Consider the following 20,961-nt stretch of genomic DNA (forward strand, 5'->3'; position numbering starts at 1 on the left):
GCTCCCTCCGCAGGAATGTGTCAAAACATACCCACAATATCTGATTTTAATTACGGTGGCCACCTGTCCGGTTTGACCAGAACAGTTTGAAAGTTTGGCATGTGTTTGGGCGGCAGGAGTTGATTCATACAGAGATCTGGTGCCGGCATTGCTGTGTTGAACTTTATTACGGGAACCTGCACGGCATGGGGATGCAGCTCAACACCAAAGAATCATTGCTGTGCGCACTCAGCTTCAGGACTACAATGCATTTTTTTGTTCACTTTTGATGGGTCCACTGTCCAAAAACAAACCTGTTACATGTGAGGGATGTGGTGTACCCATTCCAACTATATTGAGGAAAATGTTATTGTATTCACAGCAAGATGAGCCATTTACAGTAACGTTATTTTCACCTTAAACATGTTTTTATTATTGCGTTTCTTCTAACCACAAACTTGCACAGACTCTATTGCACCGATGTGCTTGCAAAAAAAAAAAGATCAACGCAAAAAGTACTGCAGGATTAGACTATTGTTGCTTCCTGGATGGGTGACCACCATGCAAAACAGGTGTTATAGGCTGCTTTGGAGCTATGTGGTGGGCAGCAGGATACTTTTTTGCTGCACTTCGAAGCTCTCGCGTCGATGCCACCTGCGTTTACCGTACTTCAGCGTGGCAAAGTACGGTCAAATATCGCCACGACCCACACAGGCATGGGGAAGGCCCTCATCCAGCAGTGGTCTGACAAATGGGCTGCACGTGTGCCGTGTAGAGGTTTCTCCCTGCAACAAGCCGATGGGTGGCGATTTTTTGTTGTTAACATTTTCAGCGTAAAGCTGCTGCGTGACATAACTGTTAATTCTGCGGGCGTCATGGGAGTCGAAAACGTCACGCGAAACCGAAACGTGACGCAAGCACCAAATGAACACGTGCTTCAAAAACAGCGCAAGGTCTTCATGCAAGAAACCATGACTTAATTATTTTTTCCTAACGGGGGAAAAAAAAATATCCCAACCTGCGCTCAGCTTATAGGGGCGCAGCATGAAACACCGCAAAATGTCTAACTTCGATCACCGTGGGTGCTTTGCGAAGGTTCAAAGCAGCACTTGCTCAACCTCAAAACACATCAAACTTTGCTTCTACATCATTCCCACCTTTGTGCGCGAAACAATGAAAATCGGAGATCTTCGTTCAACGCGAGGGGAGCCGCAGAAACGGCAAAGCAAATTTAGGGCCTACTTGAGATTTTTTTTTTATGACATTTGTCTAGAGGCTCAATCAGGAACTGGTTTGTCTATTCTGTTGTATAAAGAGCCGATCATAAGTGGTTCGTCTCTAAAGACCACGTAACAGATAGATCTGTACCCTCTTGAGAGGATTTGTTCATCGTCTGAAGACCTCATTATTTACTGGCCTTTCTATCGATCATCTGGTCAACCTTGTTAGAGAACGGGTGAGATTATTTTCAACAAAATAACAAGAAAAAAACATTCTGATGCCAACGTTAAAACGAATGCAAAACAATCCAGTAGGTTAACTACGCCTATTCAAATGGCTGCATATCGTACAATCGAGTGACAAAAACAAACAGCGTGCCGTAAATTCAAAAGTGTGGGAGGCAGGAAAGCAAAAAGTCGACGACGGAATGCCAAGCAGGTGTGCGTGTACGCAGCAGAGGGATGCAAGTGCAAAATATACGAAACGACATCAATGGCAGATACCATCTCCTCGAGAGATCATAATAGGTCAGAAAAATATCCAGTGCAAGGATTGCGACAATAAAGAGAGTTACGCCAGGAGCAGCGGCGTATCGATTTCACCTGCCCTGCGATTCGATTAATCGTTGCGATTCACAGATCACGATTCAATGCGGGAGAACAGGTTCTTTGTAAAACGTCGTCGTGAACAGAGGTTACCGGGCCACCGCAGACACCGCGTGAAAACCGGCGATCCACAAGCTCCATCGCGTGATCATCGTTGTCCTTACAGGACGAATGGGTGCATCGCGCTGCGTCTGCACCGAACAGCCCTCGTCGCGTGGAATAATTGGATCTCGCCCAGCAGCTTTGACCAAACCGTTTCAAATGCTGGACGGGTTACAACTGAACCTCTCCCAAACCAGCTTTTTACGAGGAACAGTTTTGTGAAGCGGCTTGCACCGTCCTCCTTTGCGCCAACCAGACTTCCCCGCCTTCACCGACCCGCGCTGACCAGCGGGAGGGGAGGGGGGGAGTGCGGTCAAATAACCCCGACGACCCGCATTGTACGAGGGCAAGGCCGTCGTCCAGCAGTGGATCATCGCACGGGCTGTATACACGCAACGGGGGCTGTACGGGTAGGACTACACTACTGGTGTGTGTGCACTGCAGTGAGGAAGGTAGGCATCTCATCGCATTGTGGGTCTCGTGTGTCGGAGGAGAGGGGCGGTGGGGAGAGGGGCGGTGGGGAGTGGGGCGGTGGGGAGTGGGGCAGTGGGGAGGGGCAGAGAAGAGGGGGGGGGGATGATGCTCCGAACTGATCAGGGTTTCACGGGCAGCTGAGCTGTGATATCGACCCGGCAGATCGGGCATTTCCTGTTGGTGACGAGCCATTGGTCGACGCACGTTTGGTGGAAGAGATGCATGCAGGGCAGCCTCCTGTACCACCAGGGAGGGGCAGAATGAGGCATGGGGGGTGGGGGGGGGCACACAGCAGAGATTTCCCCGGTCATTGAATATCTGAGGTCACAAATTCATCCTGACCAACTGACCGCCCACACCCAGTGCAGTTTTTGTGATGCACCTTTCATGTTCCATCCATGTTCACACATCTGACTTTTTCACAGAGCAACCTGTACAATCAGTCCACAGCGAGTGGGATAAGCGGCGCTGTGCTGTGCCAAAATATATAAAGGAAGAGCAAGCAACGGCAATTCACAAACCTCACATCCTCCTCGTCCTCCAGCTCGCACAGACAGATGGTGCATTTCTCATCATCGCTCTCTTCGCCGTCTGGCCTCTTGTCCTCTTTACGAGGCCTCAGCTGTGAGGCGGGGGGGGGGTTATTTTGGAAGGGGGGGTGGTGAAACTACATTACCGGCCTTTGCTTGAACTTGCACAACTCATGTAATGAATCACCATACCCGACTTCTTTTGATCACGATTCTACGCATGTCTGGCCAGGGCAAGATGATCAATCCGTGTTGTGTGTGTGTGTTGTCTTTGGAGCGTGTGTGTGGCGTTAGCACGGTTGGCTACGTGCGGTGCAAAAGAAGTTCAACTTACATACATACAAAAGTGTGTGTGGTGTGCGTGTGTGGTGTGCGTGTGTGTGTGGTGCGTGTGTGTGGTGGTACCTGAAAAACCTTTCACAATTCTTTAACAGCTGTCAATACTACTAAACCAGGGCATTAATTCATTAAATTATAAGGATTCAGCGTGATGGGATTACAGTAAATTTAAGGAGCATTGCATTTCAACCATTACAGAGCAGCACAAATATCTATTAGCAGGAATTGAACTGCTGCCTCTGTGCAAACTGGCTCGTTGGCAAGCGTTCTGACCACCGGGCGAAACAGCAGCAGCAGCAGCAGCCGCCACGCGCTTGTACCTTCTTGTACTTGTGCGCGCACGTGTACCACTCGATCGTGCTCTGAGACGCCCCGTGCAGGATGAACTGGAAGTCAAAATTCATCAGGTCCTGCAAAACAGAACCGAAGCAGCAGCAGCAGCATCATCATCAACGTCTCGCGGCCATCAAACTTTTTTTTTTACACGGTGGAAAAAAGATGTTGAACTTCTTTCACGCCATACATAGCCAACTGTGCTAATCGGAGAAGCAGTTCAGTGGGCCACAACAAGATCAAATCGGAGTGTCCTGGCGGGCAACGTGACGCCACACACTATGACGGGCACGTGGCGACGTGCTGCCCATGGCGTCCGTACGTGTGACCGTCGTGTTACGCGCCGCTCTCGTCTCCAGATGTCGCATGGCTCTCTCTTGTGAACCTCTCACAACACTCTCATTTCTATCTCTTGTTCATCTCATTTTCATGGAACCAAGCGGTATCTCTATTTAACACGCAGGCTTTCACGACCAACATTACTCGTAATAAAGTTGTTTGGGTTCTGTCAATTGCCTGATTAAGCAGGTGCTCAAACTGTTGATGTTTTAGGTTTGCTCTTCAACACACAGGTGTGCTGAAGTAGTAACGAATTAAATTTCGATTTAAAGCTTTTGTGACTGCAAGGATTCATCTTCTTGGTTGTTTCGGTAAAGTCACGTAGAAGGGAAGTAATAAAATAATAAAAATAAAACATAAAATAATTCTCACGACGTTTCGGCCACAACGCAAGCAGCCGTCCTCAGGTCGAAACGTCGTGAGAATTATTTTATGTTTTATTTTTATTATTTTATTACTTCCCTTCTACATGACTTTACCGAAAGAACCAAGAAGATGGTAACTAATTGGCACGTTTTGTTCACGTGACAAACCCTTACTGTTTGGCTGTGTCGAGTGCAAGTAGGGTTTACGACACATTTACATTAACGAGATCTAACCCAACTAAAAATACCGTATTAGGAGATCGGCATGTCTCTATACTTCTTGGTTCTTTCAGTAAAGTCACGTAGAAGGGAAGTAATAAAATAATAAAAATAAAACATAATAAAATTATTCTCACGATGTTTCGGCCACAATGCAAGCAGCCGTCCTCAGGTGAAAACCAGGTCCGTCGAGGCGACATAGTCTGAATGAACAATTTTATTATGTTTTATTTTTATTATTTTATTACTTCCCTTCTACGTGACTTTACCGAAAGAACCAAGAAGATGAATCCCTGCAGTCACGAAAGCTTTAAATCAAAATTTTATGTCTTTATACGTGAACCACATCTCTGTGCGGGCCAAACCTCTTGGTGGGCCACTCCCGAGACCCCCCGAGAGCCAGACGCAGGCCATGGCCGCAACTTACAAGAACCTCGGTCAACGCGAGCGACATTATTTGTGTGAGTGAATTACCAAGCCCCGCAGATCTACTGCACGGTGCCAATGAATGATAGTACAACAAATAGGTTGCCGACCTATCTGTACAGCATAGTTTTGAGCCTTACCTCTTCATAAACGAGGGTTTGCTTCGGAGACTCCTTTAAAAAAAATTATTCAAATGCTTTAAAAATGTCATATACTATGTATGCATGCTGAACTCCTTTTGCAAAGTACGTAGCCAACCGTGCTAATCGGAGGTGCGGGAGAGCTGATCATATACCTCCGATAACAAACACGTGTAAGCAAAGATTTGCAAATCCAAGTGTATACATTTGTCTATTTGTCTTCATCCTAGAAAAAGTTAAACCCCTTCCCCCCCCAACTCATCAACACAATTTCCGATGTCCTCACCTCCAGCTCCGGCCTTGGCACGGTGAGGATCTCCGCCATAAATACCCGGGGTAAACCGAGCTACACACCCAGGAGACACACGGGGGGGGGGGGGGGGTTACACAGGGGAGACACAGAGACACAGCGGACACAATGGGGATTCATATAGGCGATTGGTGACCGGGTAGAAACCATCAATTAACGAGACTTGAGAACCCGGCTGAAGCAATATGTAGGTGATATCAAATCACTAAACATGAGAGCCCAATGTATTCACGACTAAGTCTAGGTGAGTCTGTGTGTGTCTATGTTCATCTATTGGTGTGTCTCTGAGCCTCTATGTCAGTCATTGGTTACCCTCTGAGACGATGAACTCGCTATACTAGAGAAACCCGGTTTAATCAAGGCTGGATGAAACCCAACATTTGAAACCAGAATCTCAGCGGTGCCAACACAGTAAGTCAAACTCAAGTTTATATCGCGCCATTCACACAAGGCCTCACAGCGCTTTACAACACAACCCCTGTAAAAACCATAAACACTAAACTAAGAGTACAAAGACTGATACGCAAGAGAAAATACATGCGTTTTCAGACGAGCCTTAAAAACCTCGACTGATGGAGCGTCCCTAATGGACTGGGATAAGACAATCTACAAATGAGGTACCTGACTACTGAAACCTCGATCACCCATTGAACGCAGATTTGTCCTTGGTACGCTTAGATGCCTGGATTTGGTGGATCGAAATTGCCAGACAGGGGCATGTGGTTTCCCTGACCTGTGAGCGACCAGAACACTTCCCCCACCCCCCCACTCAGCTGCCCGTGACGAAATGCCAGGTGGTAACTGGCATTCTCTACTCGTCGATACTTAATGTAAAGGGCTTCGAGATGCTTTTATTGATGTGGCGCGCGCTGTAATACATAATGCAGTCTGTGGACATTAAAAAAATGTGCTTTAAACCCTATTTATACACTTACACTTATGAAATTTTAGTTATATTATTGGATCTTTCGGTAAAGTCACGTAGAAGGGAAATAATAAAATAATAAAAATAAAACATGTTTTACCGAAAGATCCAAGAATATGAATCCCTGCAGTCACGAAAGCTTTAAATCGAAATTTTAGTTAATTTAGTAAATGGATTCTTAAAATGTATTTATATTATTTTCATGCCCAGTGTATGGGTGCTGCTGCTGCATCCTGTACAGCGCTTTGAGATCCTTAATAAAAAGCGCTATATAATTATTTCGATTTAAAGCTTTCGTGACTGCAGGGATTCATCTTCTTGGTTCTTTCGGTAAAGTCACGTAGAAGGGAAGTAATAAAATAATAAAAATAAAACATAATAAAATAATTCTCACGATGTTTCGGCTACAACGCAAGCAGCCGTCTTCACCTGATTATTATTAAATACTCTTTGGTTCTTTCGGTTAAGTCAAGTAGGCAAAAAGATAATCATAGATCATGACGTTTCGATCGCCACACAAGCAACCACTCCCACCTGAAGACGGTTGCTTGCGTAGCGATCGAAACGTCGTGATCTATTATTATTCTTCTACCTACGTGACTTTACCAAAAGAACCAAAGAGTATGGATTCCCGCAGTCACGAAAGCTTCAAATCAAGAGTCTTATTAATAAAGTTGGACACCCGACGAAATCATCGATAAGCCACCTGCCCATATATGGAAGGAAGCAGGCTTTGGCATTGCCCCTAGCGGTGCATCTCTGCCAATATATGGTCTTGTGGAACCCGACTTGGAGGTGTCTATTGTATCGATTCGGGACATTCAGGCGACAGCCACGTTAGAGTATCGATCCCTCGAGGTTTAATCACTGCGTGTATTCATTTCCAAGTGATCCCACGCATCGAGCAATATCCCATTGGTTGGTATAGCGTCGTGTGAAACGCCACCCCCCTTTTTTTTTGATTGGCCAATATCTGCGTAAATCGGTGGCCATTCGCTCGCACAGCGCCGTACGAATGTTTATCGACTGACCATGGGCGAGGGGTGGGAGGAGGAGCTCCCGAGCGTGGAGTGCTGGACCCGGACGGGGGAGGGACGTGTGGAGCGCAGCAGCGAGTGGGGCGGCAGCGGCAGGACGGTGCGCGGGACGGCGTGATGGAAGTCGGCCTCGCCGCGAGACCTGCGGTTTGTCATCGTCGTCGCAATGCGTCGTGAAAATCATCGTCGTCAGTCATTGCTTGCAGCAGCAGTTGGCTTACATTATCGTTATTAAGGTCATCATCCTCAAAGCTATAAGCATTACCACTTCTTACAACTTCATAATCATAACCACCACCACCACCTGCAAGCCGAACATTGTCGCAACCACCGCAAGCCACCGTCATCATCGCCAACATCACAACTGAATCGGCAACAAAACGAGCGCTGCCACCTACAATTTTAACACCACCAGCATTGCCACCACCATCCCCACCAACTTCAAAGACAAATATCCCTCCCTTATAGCCTTAACAGACGTTTTGGGCAAGTGCTGTTAAGTTTCATTTAAATGAGCACCTATGAAGGCCAGCAAGACACACGAGGGGGAGGGTGGCCAGCACCACGCCCGACCGCCTTTGTCTCCCCATTAGGCAATGTTGACCCACCGCACCAGGCACTCATTTGAGGCAGAGTCAAACTAGGAGCAGCCCAGAACCGGTTCAGATAACCGTCACCGGTGTTGGCCGCGAACGAAAATCGAACTCGGGCCGCCGGGTTCGTAGCGCAGCGCGCCAACCGCCGCTGCTGCCACTGCCCACCGCCACCGGCACCGAAGCGTCACCTGGAGTCGTCTCGAGTGGCCTGCGCGTCGTCCCCACGGTGCGCGGCACTCGTGCGGGGGAACGCGCGGTACCGCGGCACGGACAGCGGTGGCTCCCGGTCGCGATCCCTGCGGAAGCCAGACAGTGGTGAACGGTCACACGGCAACGATGACATTAAGCGGCGGTGATGTCACCCGTGCCGCTTCGTGCCAGGCTAGGTACACTCTTGAGGCTCACTGGCAGGTCACGGGACAAACTCAGGCGTTGTGGATTAACGGACTGACATGACTGGAAGATGTACCACCCGTGTTCCTTACTGTGCCACATACACACACACAAGATACAAACACCCATGCACACATGTACACAACAATAAAAATAACAGCCACCACGGTCCGGCACTAAGTGGCAAAGATGTAACCATGGCACTTGTGCCAGGCTAGGTGCACAGAGAAACACACGCACACATCCACACGTACACAAAGACATTTACCCGCACAGGGACATGCATCCACACGCAGGCTTTCAATACCTTAATATAATGAACAAAAGCCTATTATCACCAACCTCTAAATAGAGTCATCTTATTACACGAATGTAGCCTGCCAATCACAACGAGCAATCAATTCGAACTACCAAGTCGGTTCACATCATGCGTGCCTGTTCTGATGACATCATGGCACCTACTTAAAGGACCTGCATCACGAGCTAAGCCTGACGATGCCGTTAAAAGTCACCTCCAGCGCAACTGTCAAAATGTTCATCTTCTTGGTTCTTTCGGTAAAGTCACGTAGAAGGGAAATAATAAAATATTAAAAATAAAACATAATAAAATAATTCTCACGACGTTTCGGCCACAACGCAAGCAGCCGTCCTCAGGTGAAGAACAGGTCTGTCGGAAAGACTCATTCAGATGCTGTCTTCCCGACAGACCTGTTCTTCACCTGAGGACGGCTGCTTGCGTTGTGGCCGAAACGTCGTGAGAATTATTTTAATGTTTTATTTGTATTCTTTTATTATTTCCCTTCTACGTGACTTTACCGAAAGAACCAAGAAGATGAATCCCTGCAGTCACGAAAGCTTTAAATCGAAATTTGTCAAAATGTTGCTTGTCTCTCGACATTCCCGCTTGCCGAAAAGCCAAAATCCGTCGGCATATTTTTGCCCTTGGTGTGACAACTTGATTTGATTGGCTTTGTCGTCGGGTGGTGGAGGGTTATCGTTAAAACGTTGACGTACCTGCACGATATTATGAATCAAAGATAAAGATCCAACTCCCCGCCCCCGTGTGTCCTACATACGGGTAAACCATACGGTTTACCTGTATTCTTGTACAGGCAAATTTAGTTCAGGTCCATACGGCGTACAGCCGTTTAAATACGGGAATTTTTTTTTTATTTTTTGTGTTTCTGCCTTGTGATGGGGACTTTTGTAGGATGACCGTTGAGATTTTTAAGGGCATGGAGTGACCAATAAGGTCTGAATTGGTCTATAATAAGGTAGGCACTGATGAAGCGGTTGAAAGTTATGTACATAGACCATTGGCGATTGTTTCTCCCTTATCAAAAAAAGGTAGACACGTTAATTAGCTCCGACTTACAGCCATAATTGGTTGACCTACGGTGCTGTTGTTGTAGCAGCAGCAGCAGCAGCGGTTGCAGAGCACGTCCGGCCAATGGCAGGCACGGCCAGCTACCACCACAGCTCACAATGGAGGTGGCTACACTCTCACTGCTATCACAGCAGCAGCTGCAGTCACGACCATGGTCTCCACCACTCAAAGTGCCCAAGCTGTCCCCAACGCTCGCGCGCAAGCGCCCACGTACCCGACACCATCGCCATCATCGTTGGGCTGCTGTTGCTGTTGCTGCTGCTGCTGCTGGCGGACGTAGTACGGCACCGGCACGCCGCCGTTCGCCACGAAGATGGGTTGTCCATACGAGACGTGCGAAGACAGCCGTGCATCGGCCGCCCCGTGCCCTCTCATCGAAGTGTGGTGCGCGAAGGCCTGGCCATCCCCTCCGCTCCTCTGCTGCTCCTGATGCTGTTGCTGCTGCTGGATGTGGCCGTGGTGATGGTGGCGGTGGTGGTGGTGGTGATGGTGGTGGTACAAGGATGCCATGTGCGGGTAGAAGTGGGCTCGTGGCAGGGCGAGATCATAGCTGCCACCCAGAACCTGCGACTCGGACTGCATGTACTGCGGGAGGCGCCCACCAATCGGTTCATAGCTCGAGCTGGTCGTCCTTGCCCCGTCCGCACCGTCACGTTCGAAGGGCGGCTGGCGTTCCGAGGCTTCCCCAGCGCTGGCCAATTCCACCGGTGCTCCCAGCGCCGCACTCCTCACCAACGCGGATAGCACCATCAGCGGCGGCGGTGGTGGCGGCAGCGGCGGTGGTGGCGGTGGTGGCGGCGGCGGCGGCGGCATTGACAGGAAAACATCAGATGGCTCGGCTGAGCGACGGCGGAATGGGTAGCCAATCGCCGGGGAGCGTGGCAAACGCTGGCAGGCATTGGCCCAATCCGCCGGCCCAGCCACCCCCGTGGTCGACGGCCAGCGGAAGCCGCAGCGCCGCTTGGGTGTAGAGTGGAGCAGCGTCGACGAACCGACATTATCGCCGGCGCCGTTTCCCCGCGCGTGTGGCTCCGCCCGCAGCTCCTGAGGCAGGGGCGGGAAGTCGAAGTGCGAGCCGTCGCCCTCGCCCGGGAATTGAACCTCATCCAAGCCAGGCACCGGGGTCGGAGGCCGGGCGCAGCCTAACGCCGATGCCGACGACTCCGCGGCGCCATCGGTGTCGGGTGGCACGTCGGTGGCCACTGCCAGCGCCGCCTTGGTTGCTTCCCAGCAGCGGTGGAGCCGCTCGACGCGGTTCGCCATCAACTGGCGGGTGGCCGCTACCAACACCGCAACGTCAGCGGCAGCAGCAGCACCGGTCCCTGCACCAACTGCGTCCGACGCTTGCGTGGACGCGGCCGAAGCGGCAGCGCCGTCAACGACCACGTCGTCGTCCTCGTCATCGTCGTTTTCATCGTCGTCCTCCTCGCCGTTTGCGTCGAAGAGGAAGAAGGGATCGGGGGTCGAGGATCGACGCGCTGCCGCGAGCCGGCGCCGCTGCTGGTGATCTCCGGCGGTCACCGCGCGCCTGATGGCGCAGTTCGCTTGGTGACAGCAGCGCCCCAGCAGTTGCTGCTGCCGCCGGCGGCCCCGCGGCGAGGCGGGCGAGGCGGGCGAGGTGGGCGAAGCGGGCGAGGCAGGAAGCGAGAAGAATTCCGGCGGCTGAGCGGGCACCTGGTTTGCTGCCGCCGCAGTCACGCTTGTCGCGGCGACGGTCGTTGCGGTCGCGGTATCGTCGTCAAGGCGGCGAGTCTCGCCGGCCCCGTCGACAGCTCCCGCCGGGGATGACCGCCCACGAGCGGAGGTAGCGGCGCAGCCGCCCGGCGGGGTTGGAGGGCACGAGAAGCACGGGCAGACGCGGCGATGCGATGGGGAGACGCACAGGGAGGGGAGACGCGCGCATGCGCTGCCTGCAAGCGGGAGTCACAAACGAAGCGTCAGGGGAGGAACAGCCAAGCACTTCACTTGTACGCGTACACGGGCAGGGGCGAACATGGTTCGAGACTGTGCGCCATACGGCCCACAGCCATTTGAGGCCTGCCCCTTCGTAGCGGCCCACAAACAACAATCATCCAAGACTGCGAACATCTTAGGTAACAGACATCACCCAGCCTACAGCAGAATCGCTCATGGCGTTAGCGATGGGTGGTGGTAATGGCGGTGACGATGGTGACGGTGGTGAGGAGGGGGTGGTGCAATTGTTAGCGGCGGTGGCTAAGACGGCGGGTGCTGGTTATGGCGGTGATGGTGACGGCAGTCGCAATGGTGGCGGTGGTAATACTCACAGTGGGCGACACGCCGCATGGCTGTGCCTGAAGGCGTAGAGAGGCCGGACGGTCCCCACGCCTGGCTGAACAAGCTGCGGTGCACGAGTGGAGAGGGGCACTCGGACGACAGCGCCGGGTGAGCGGGCATGGCTCCATCGGGCGGCAATGCGGTCAGCCCCTCCGAGGAGACCGGGTCAGCTGGGGCTCGGTCCAGGCTCGAGCGACGACTGGGACTATCCGTCATATCCTGAAAATGTGAACAAAAGCGGTTAACATACAAGCTGGAATTATCATTGTGGCCGAGCATCAGCCGTGGACAATCAACTGTTGAATGAAGACCTTCCGAGTTGTCACCATCTCTCTGGAGCCTGTCATGTAAGATCAACTTCGGACTTATGGGGAACCTGAATGTAAGCACATCTCTAGACGCTGCACGAAGTAGTTGGATGTGCATCTCGGAAAAACAAAGAGGTGTATGAGTAAAAAATATAAAATACAGAGAAGAGATGACGCAGTCAGGCAGAGGGGAAGAGGAAGGCCTTCCGCCTACAGACAGGGGCACCAAGTCAACAGCTTGAGTGGAAGGGGGCTAGCATTCCAGACTGTGTGGGCAGCAGAAAAGCTTCGGTTGCCGGAGCAGCGTCGAGTGAATGGAGCGGAGTGGAGCGAGATGGGAGAGTCATTGGACGATGTTGAGGATTAGTGAGGGTGATCTGGGCATCGTTGCAGGATCGTATTGAGAGCGATCAACAGGTTACGTGGTTTCGTTTACAGGTGGGGATGAGAGGAGGGATATGGGGAGAGGCTCTAGAGGAGAGAGCTACATGTGATGAAGCATGTATGGGGGAAGACAACTAGAATAGAAAAAAATCACGATGCACTATCATGCTGGTAAATATCGGTTGGGCTGGCTTCGACATAACATATCTTCTGCAAACGTTCAAAATATTTTCTTTTTGACCTGTAAGCAGTGCAATACAAGTAGATTTCGTATAATATTCTTTCAGGCTGAGAAATTTAATTCATCGCTTCATTATTTACCCGTTTTATCAATCTTGAAGAGTAATTTATTAGCCGCCCAACCTACCCGATCCCTTTGCTTCCATCACGTCCACCCACAAGCGAACCTGATTGGCGCCGACGCTGCTGGAGGCTGCGTTGCGGAGGCGCCCGACAGCACCACCGGTGCCCGTGGGCGGGCCCGGCTGACCCCCGAGACCCAGCACGGAGTATCCGTTAAACCCCATGGTGCCGTCCAAGGGCTGCATCGCGGCGAAGGGAGCGGGGGCAATGGGCGGCACCAACAGCAACGGTGGCAGAGACGTCGGCAGTGGCGAGCGCCAGGCGCCGGCCCCCACGCCGCCCCGGTGGTGGTGGTAGTGGTGGCCGCCGCCACCGACGCCGCCCAGCGCGTTGAAGTACGGGTGGCTCCGGTGAGCCACAGTCGGCTGCGTTTGCGCGGCGCCGGTGGTTGCGGCGGCAACCCACAACTCGCAGCACGGTGGCGGCGGCGGCGGTGGCGGTTGCGACGGCGGTTGCAACTGCGGCGGCGGTTGCGGCGGTTGCGGCGGTAGCCGCTGCGGTGCGGCCACCGCCGGAATCTCCGGTACCAGCAACGGCTGACGCAGCCATGATGCCAGCGTGGAGGAAGGGTGGCGCTGCGCGTTGTGGTGGTGCGTGTGGTGGTGGTGGTGCGAGTGGTGGTGGTGCGTGTGGTGGTGGTGATGGTGCGAGTGGTGGTGGTGCGAGTGGTGGTGGCGTAGGCGCGAGTGCGGCGGCGGCGCGTGCGGCTGGGAGTGCGACGGGGAGGCGTTCGGGGTGGAGTCGTGGGAGGAGTCCGCGCAACATTGACCGGCGCTCGGAGATTCGGCCTCATCTGCAAACGCAAGGGGGGACAGGGTGTCACCCTGGTCGGTGGCTACTTAGCCTATCATTTTAATTACAGCCGGGACGATGAGTCGATAAACAAAATCATAATGGAATGCTGGCCACTCCGAAACCTTGCCTTCTGAAGGCTGGAAACCCCTGTATATAATACACTCCCGAGGGTGATGCGCCTGGTGATGGCAGGACCTAGCCTCTCCACCCCTTCACCAATTAACAGAGCAGGGTGGTGAAGTATGGCCAAACGACCCCCATGACTGAAAAAGATGTGCAGAGGTCTTCATCCATCAATGGATTGGTAAAGGGCTGTGAATGAGAGTTTTTTTTTTTACGATGATCGTGACAACTTCTGTGATTCATTAATACTTCTGAATCGGTGGTGAAAATTCCACTTTCACGCATCACGCGTAGCAGCTTCTTAGAGGGTGGTGTTCATTTTATCGACCACACAGAGATAATGACGACTCGTTTGACCCATAGCTTGGGGTCACATCCCAGGCCACTATGACCACCACTATGACAGGTCACCACTAAAAAAAACAACCAACATCATACCAAACCATCATCGCCAACAACACAAGCACCACCAACACCATCCTCACTACCACCAACACTTCCATCAACGCCATGAACATCTGTACCACCAGCCCCATATTCAACACCAGCACTCCAAACATCACAGTGTCTACCATGATCATGTCACCAATGACAAAGACCCCCCCCCCGTACATCCTGAAACAGACTGTTGGGGCAAGCGCTGTTAGCGAGCACCAATGAAGGCTGCCAAGCTACAGGAGGGGGTGGGTGGCCAGCACCGGTGGCGATTATTTTTACACACCGCACCAGGTACTCATTGAGGCCGAATCATGTCACCACCAGCAACACCAACAGTACGGGCAGCATGACAACCATATCCTCCACCAGCATCATCACAACACCCCCAAACACCACCACCACAATACCACTTTACCGACAACACTGCCACCACTATCAACACTATCCCGCACCTCCCATTAGCACGGTTGGCTACGTACAGTGCGAAAGAACTTCAACATATATACAAACCGATGCCCATATTACCTGAAACACTGTTGGGGCAAGTTTTGTTGGTGGTGATGTTAACACGCTGTACCAGGCACTCATTTAAGGCCAAGTAAACCTGGGGGAGGGCCTGGGGTCTGTCAGATACACGTCACTGATGTTGGCCACATCTTCACCACCAACCAAAAAATACCACTTCTGCAATCCAATCCCGACCAACAACACCACCTCCTCCTCCTCACCGCCACATGGTCGATGGAGAGGTCCCCCCGTGGCTCCGCCGGGAGGGGAGAGAACATCGTTGGGGCATGGAGCCCAGGGCAGGCTGTGCCCCACCATGTCTCCATTGGCACTGCTGCTCCCCCTGCTCCTCCTGCTGCTCCCACCACCAAAATAAAACAACAAATCCTCAGTGACAGCATCATTGACAATGGGAGCTTTCAAGCAAGTCATCGGGGCTCATGGTGGTGTGTTTATTTGGTCTTGGAATAATAAATTCAGCGGGTGGCTCTTAATCATCACCACAACCACCAAAAAGAGGCCAACACCACCACCAACAACAATACCATGGTGGTGCCGATCCCGTGATACTGGTGGTGGTGATGGTTGTGTTATTGGTGCAGTTGGCAGTTGTGGTTACGTTAATATTGTGTGTTAATGACAAACATAGCGAAATTGTTGCATACTTATACACCAATTGGCTGAAACGTTCTACGTATATATTTGAACCACCATTGCGATACGTTTGTGTTGCTGTGAACTTAACACAGTTGAAATTGTACAAGGCTTCCCAAGAAGCACACTTCCCACGCAGCCTGTTAATAAAAATAACGCGAAAGTTGGAACTTACCCGGACGAAACTTCTCCGCCGTCGGCAAAGCTTTCCGTGCGATCGAGAAACGGCTCGTTGAGACTGGGAATGGAGTCAAACCCGTTATCCTCCGATGCGGCGAGCTCCCCACCATCCGCCGCAAACAGGCTGCACGGCATGCCGTGATTTGCCGGCGAGGAAGCCGCGCTCCGACTGGCGCAAATTGCGCAGTCGCCCGATTGGTCGGACGTCTCGGGGCCGGGTGGGAGCAGCAGCAACTCGTCTTCAGTGTTTGCGAGTGCCAGTTCGTCTGTGCGAGAGAGCGAGGATGTGGAAACCTGACTACCCAGTTAATTATTTAGCAACATTTATAAAAAATTTTAAAATGTTGGTTAGTGCATCAAAAGACAATATTATTATTAAACACCTTTGCCCAGAAAAGCCTCTATAAGCCTATTGACTGTTGTATGGAGGGTCCTGCCAAGCGTTCACAGCAGGGGGTGATCATTGCTATGTATACTTCAATTGAGTAATGTTAGCACGGTTGGCTATGTGCAGTGCAAAAGAAGTTCAAGATACATATAAGTGGCAGGTAATTTATCTAATTTGGCACGAGCACACAATGGCCTAATCTTGCATAAGACGTCACGAGAACTCTTAACGTCCACTGTGATGCAGACGGCACCTATTTTTACGGATGTTAAACCTGCGGTGTTAACCAGGGTGACTGCCAGATTCGAACCGTGAACATCTACAGGAAGCGGCGAGCGTGTTACCGCTAGGCCGTGTCATCGGCCATTGCTCGTTCAACCGGGCAGATGCTCCGACTATTGATGGTGAGCGACTCACAATGACTATGACAGTGGTTTTATTTTTGCGCTGTATATTCTTTGTGAGAGAGTACTATTAAGGGCTGTTGAACCTAGCCTACTACCTCATTAAAATGTTATTGAAAATTATTAGTTATATTTAAGGTTTTGAAAATCCCCAATTAAGTTTATCATTTTGCAAGAGGTGTTTGCAGTTTCATTGATCTTTTATCATATTTAACATATTATGTTGTTTTAACCAGGTCTTGCTTGATGAGACACTTAAGAGTAAATTGGCGCTTACCTGCTTATAAACGAACTGTATGAGTGAATGAACAATAATGAGGCTCTCACCTAGTTAAAAATACAGTTCAGGCGTGTAGGCATGGTTATATGGCAGGTGATTAAAGAGTCAAGTAGCAATTAGAGATTCTGTGGCAACCCAGAGTCTCACTGCAACCAACACAAACAGGTGCAGAGTGATGGAAAATATTGTGACCTACAACCCACAGGAGTGGTGCAACAACTCCAATGCGACAAGGCCACGGACCTTTCCAAAAAGACGAACGCAAAATATAACGTGCAGCCACCTCGCTCGCGATGCTCCCACGAGCACCCGTCGCTGCCGCCCGAAGCCGTGTGGAAGGCGTCCTCCTCCTCCTCGTCCTCCTCGTCATCATCAGAGAGCAGCCTATCCCGTGCGCCCTCCCTCCGGTACACCCACAGCGTCGCCTGGTCACCGGCGCTGCCCCTGCGACCACCCCCGCCGCTCACTTCCTCGCTCGCTCCCGCTCCCTGCAACCGCGCCTGGGACAGCCCCAGGTCGCTGCGGCTCCTGCCCCAGCCGCGCGTCACGGCCGCCCAGCTGGCGTCGTCGTCGTCGTCGTTATCGTCATCGCCAGCGCAGACGCCGCTGCTGCTTACGCAGTGCTCGGTTGACGATGCGTCTCCATCTCGGCAACCAGTACTGCCAGGATCATCAATTATGGTCCAAACTGGCCTTGCTTCTACTGCCGCTGCCGCCGATTCTGCCAACGTTACTCCGTCGGCCCCTTGCTCCCAGTGTCCGCCCCACACTCCGGCACTGGTGTACAAGTGGCCATCTTCATAAATAATTTCATCTTCACTGCTGCTGCTACTGCTGGTGTCACTAGTAGTGTCACTGCTGCTGCTGGTGTTGTTGGCACTAGTACCGCTGCCGCCACCACCACCGCCACCGGCCGCAGGCTCATTGCGCACACTCAATACCTCTTCCAGCTTGCGCCTCAGTGCCAGGTATCGCTCCATGTGGCTGGGGCGCTCCTCCTGGCCCCAGCTCTCTCCTCGTCCAGCTGCTATGGGGAGCCCCCACCAGACAGAAACATATCACAACAGCACAATACACGATGCAACACTATACGATACTCTCTGGTTCTTTCGGTAAAGTCACGTAGGTGACTTTATTTTACTTTATACCTACGTGACTTTAACGAAAGAACCAGAGAATATAGATTATTGCAGTCACGAAAGCTTCAAGTCTACACTATATGATGTGATACAACAGTGTAATGTACTTCAGTGTGATGCGATACAATGTAATGATTAGTGTAGTTTGTTTAATCAGATGAAAACTTAAGATACCAGGTTAAAAGCACAATTAATTTGCGTAATGATATACATTTTTACGCAACTTTGTGTTCACAATGTTCTGAATGATCACAACAAGACTGACAATGCATTACCACTTACAACCTTGCTTTGAAAGTTAAAAAAACACAAATGCAAAACGTATGTAAATTTTGCTTAGAAAAATGCATTAACACTGTAAAATGTATCAGCGATTTCGTAGCTGTTTGGCGATAAAACACAGCTGTCACATGTCATGTACATGCCTTGCTCCCCAGTGACATCTCTGTGTGTGACATCACACAGCCTGCACTCTGTGACGTCTCGTCGTACGGTTTGGAAGGTAACTTTTTTATCACAAATTAAATACTACTCAGAACAACGTAATGCTGGAAAACGTTACAGAACGCATTATGTACGATTTTTTTGTTCTTGTTAGCCAGTTTATTTGCATAATTGTTTGCTCGTCTGCAGTTATGTGGGCACCGAATCACTGACTTTTGACAAGTTAAAATCAGACAATTAATCCATCATGAAAATAAAACATTTTACTTATTTTTTCGCATGGTTCATCCTTAAAAAGGATATTTCCACAATCAGGAATTAACTGTATGGGCTGTGAACTGGCATAACCTTAGAAACATGCGTTTCGAGTATTTGGCTGCTATAAATTTCCAGGTGATAAGCCACTTCGTTGAGCTATCAATTTGTGGCCAGGTCACTTCTGAAAAAGAGCTACAGTGCTCAGTGCGCCTTACCTGGTAAAATAAAAAATAGTTAAGTTTTTTAGTTTAGTTTATACCTGTGGTGGAGGTCTTGTCACGGCGGTCCCTTGACCTCATGTCGACACCGCCCGCTCGCCTCGCTGCCTCATGGCTCGCAGCTCCATCGGCCGCGGCATCGCAAGCGCGGCACCCGAATCTGGACCCTGGGATAAACCCGGTCTCTTCGGCAGCCTCACTTCCACGGGAAGCCACCGCCCTGTCGCAGCTTCCATCTCCACCACCACAACCGTCACCGATACCGCCACCACTGTTGCCACCGCCATCATCGCCAGCACCGTTATGGTAACTGAGACGATGGCATGGGGGAGGTGGAAGATTGGGAAGAGGAGGAGGTGGTGGTGGAAGCTCCGATGGGGTTAGATGATCAGGGTCAATTTCGTCCGGAATTTGAACCACAAACGGAAGTGGTGGAGGAGATGGTGGTGGGGACAGCTCGCAGAAGCCAGGGCACGAAATCACCGTGCTTGGTGGTGCAGAGCACATTGTGAGACCAGCCCTGAAAGGAAGAGAACTTTATTTTAATGGTGATCTATGGCATTAGGACCACAATGCACTTCTTCAGGAACTACTGGTGGTTTATTTTCATTATGCGCAAAGGCCGAGTGCCTTTTACACGTTGCTGAAATATATATATGGTTTTCCGGCCTCCACTATTTTTCTTTAAAAATTGCGTTCATCTCATCATTTATAGATGATGGAGGTACAGTAATGGAAAATAATTACGCCTTGCAAACTAGGGTTTATACGTACACATGCATTAATCGCCATTATCATATGCAATCATCACCATCATCCCATATATCATATACCATATACTGCATCATACAAAGGACTATCCTCAACTTTCCGATGTCATACCTGTCAACCCCTTATCAGTCCCTACCTTATTACAGACAAATTCGGACCCTATTGGTCACCCCGTGCTCTTAGAAATCTCAACGTTCATCCTATAAAACCATTAAAATAAGGTCCATACGCCGTATGGACCTGTCAACTCAATTTCCCCCAACAAGAATACGGTTAAACCGTGTGGGTTGACAGGTACGAGATTTTCACGGTTGGCTACGTACGGCGCGAAAGAAGTTCAACATCCGGCCAACTCATCATAATCATCTACGAGCATACACCTCATCCTACACATTCATCAATATCATTCCATATCCGATGACTTTGCAATCATCACTATATTATGCACTCATCTCACCATGTTCCTACGTAGCATTATCGCACAAATACCGATCTCATGAGAATCATTCGCCCTTTTGTGCAAACCATTTTGACTACACTTTAGGGCAAAAAAAACCCCATTTCCAATCCCCCTTTACACCGTCTCCAATGCAAACGTCTCGAATAAACGATACACGAGTTTCCCTCGCCCCGGTGGGCGAGAACTCGCGCTAAGGGAAGCCGTTTGGGAACCGGGGCGACCGCGCCTCTCCCGGCGGCAGGCCGCTTAGGCCAGAGCGAGGCTTTCCCAACCCACCTTAGGCCTCGACCGTCAATCCCGCAATAAAAAAATAATAAAATGAAAACACTAAAAAAAACTCAAACTCGCGACGCACGGCTAGTTGCCTCCTCTAGCGCAGACATGCAACCGCACGCGTGCGTGTACGATTTGGTTAGCGAACGCATACAATTACACGATAATTGTTGTGAATTATGGCCATCGGCCTTACCCACCTCCTCCTGCCGCGGCTGTTTACTCGTCGCATGACGTCACGCCACAGCCGTAATCCTATTGGTCCTCGCAGATCCCCCGGCTCCGCCTTTATAACCCCCCCACCCTCACCTACAATAATAAAATAAAATAATAATAAATGAAAAAAACGAAATTAAATAACTGAGTGCATCAATTTAGTTATTTTCATTTATTATTATTTTATTTTATTAGGATTCATGCTCTTCGTTTTTTTCGGTAAAGTCACGTAGGTAATAATAATAAAATAATAATAAATGAAAATAACTAAATTGATGCCCTCAGTGATTTAATTTAGTTATTTTCATTTATTATTATTATTTTATTATTATTATTTTTACCT

The 20,961-nt window shown here is 50.4% G+C and overlaps 1 protein-coding gene across 5 annotated transcripts; it reads right to left on the reverse strand.

Annotated features, from left to right (window-relative positions):
- Window positions 1-330: 330 nt before the first annotated feature.
- Window positions 331-20,685, reverse strand: LOC133355120 (uncharacterized). Of its 5 annotated transcripts, none has more exons than XM_061572428.1 (14): window positions 20,603-20,685; window positions 18,940-19,418; window positions 17,123-17,863; window positions 15,763-16,033; window positions 15,155-15,288; window positions 13,115-13,863; window positions 12,006-12,234; window positions 9,935-11,630; window positions 8,129-8,236; window positions 7,339-7,486; window positions 5,359-5,418; window positions 3,571-3,660; window positions 2,903-3,003; window positions 331-2,618 (listed from the first exon to the last, which is right to left on the reverse strand). In XM_061572428.1, the coding sequence occupies exons 1-14, from the start codon at window positions 20,632-20,634 to the stop codon at window positions 2,501-2,503; spliced, it is 4,956 nt and encodes a 1,651-aa protein (XP_061428412.1). In that variant the 5' UTR covers window positions 20,635-20,685; the 3' UTR covers window positions 331-2,500. The 5 variants fall into 5 exon arrangements, with proteins under 5 accessions (XP_061428412.1, XP_061428411.1, XP_061428414.1 ...); XM_061572427.1 differs by having other exon boundaries at window positions 17,123-17,866; XM_061572430.1 differs by lacking the exon at window positions 20,603-20,685 and adding an exon at window positions 20,406-20,555 and having other exon boundaries at window positions 17,123-17,866.
- Window positions 20,686-20,961: the final 276 nt, after the last annotated feature.

This window comes from Lethenteron reissneri, chromosome 50 (assembly GCF_015708825.2).
Source record: "Lethenteron reissneri isolate LAM-NWPU_2019-01 chromosome 50, ASM1570882v1, whole genome shotgun sequence".
Taxonomy (NCBI): domain Eukaryota; kingdom Metazoa; phylum Chordata; class Hyperoartia; order Petromyzontiformes; family Petromyzontidae; genus Lethenteron; species Lethenteron reissneri.

Excerpts from the sequence above, each read along its gene's own strand:
- LOC133355120 (XM_061572427.1), bottom strand. The coding sequence starts at position 20,634 with ATGCGACGAGTAAACAGCCGCGGCAGGAGGAG. Across the intron at positions 17,867-18,939 it reads TGACAAGACCTCCACCACAG|CAGCTGGACGAGGAGAGAGC; the intron begins GTATAAACTAAA and ends GGCTCCCCATAG. Across the intron at positions 2,619-2,902 it reads GAGGACGAGGAGGATGTGAG|GAGGCTGCCCTGCATGCATC; the intron begins GTTTGTGAATTG and ends CTGGTGGTACAG.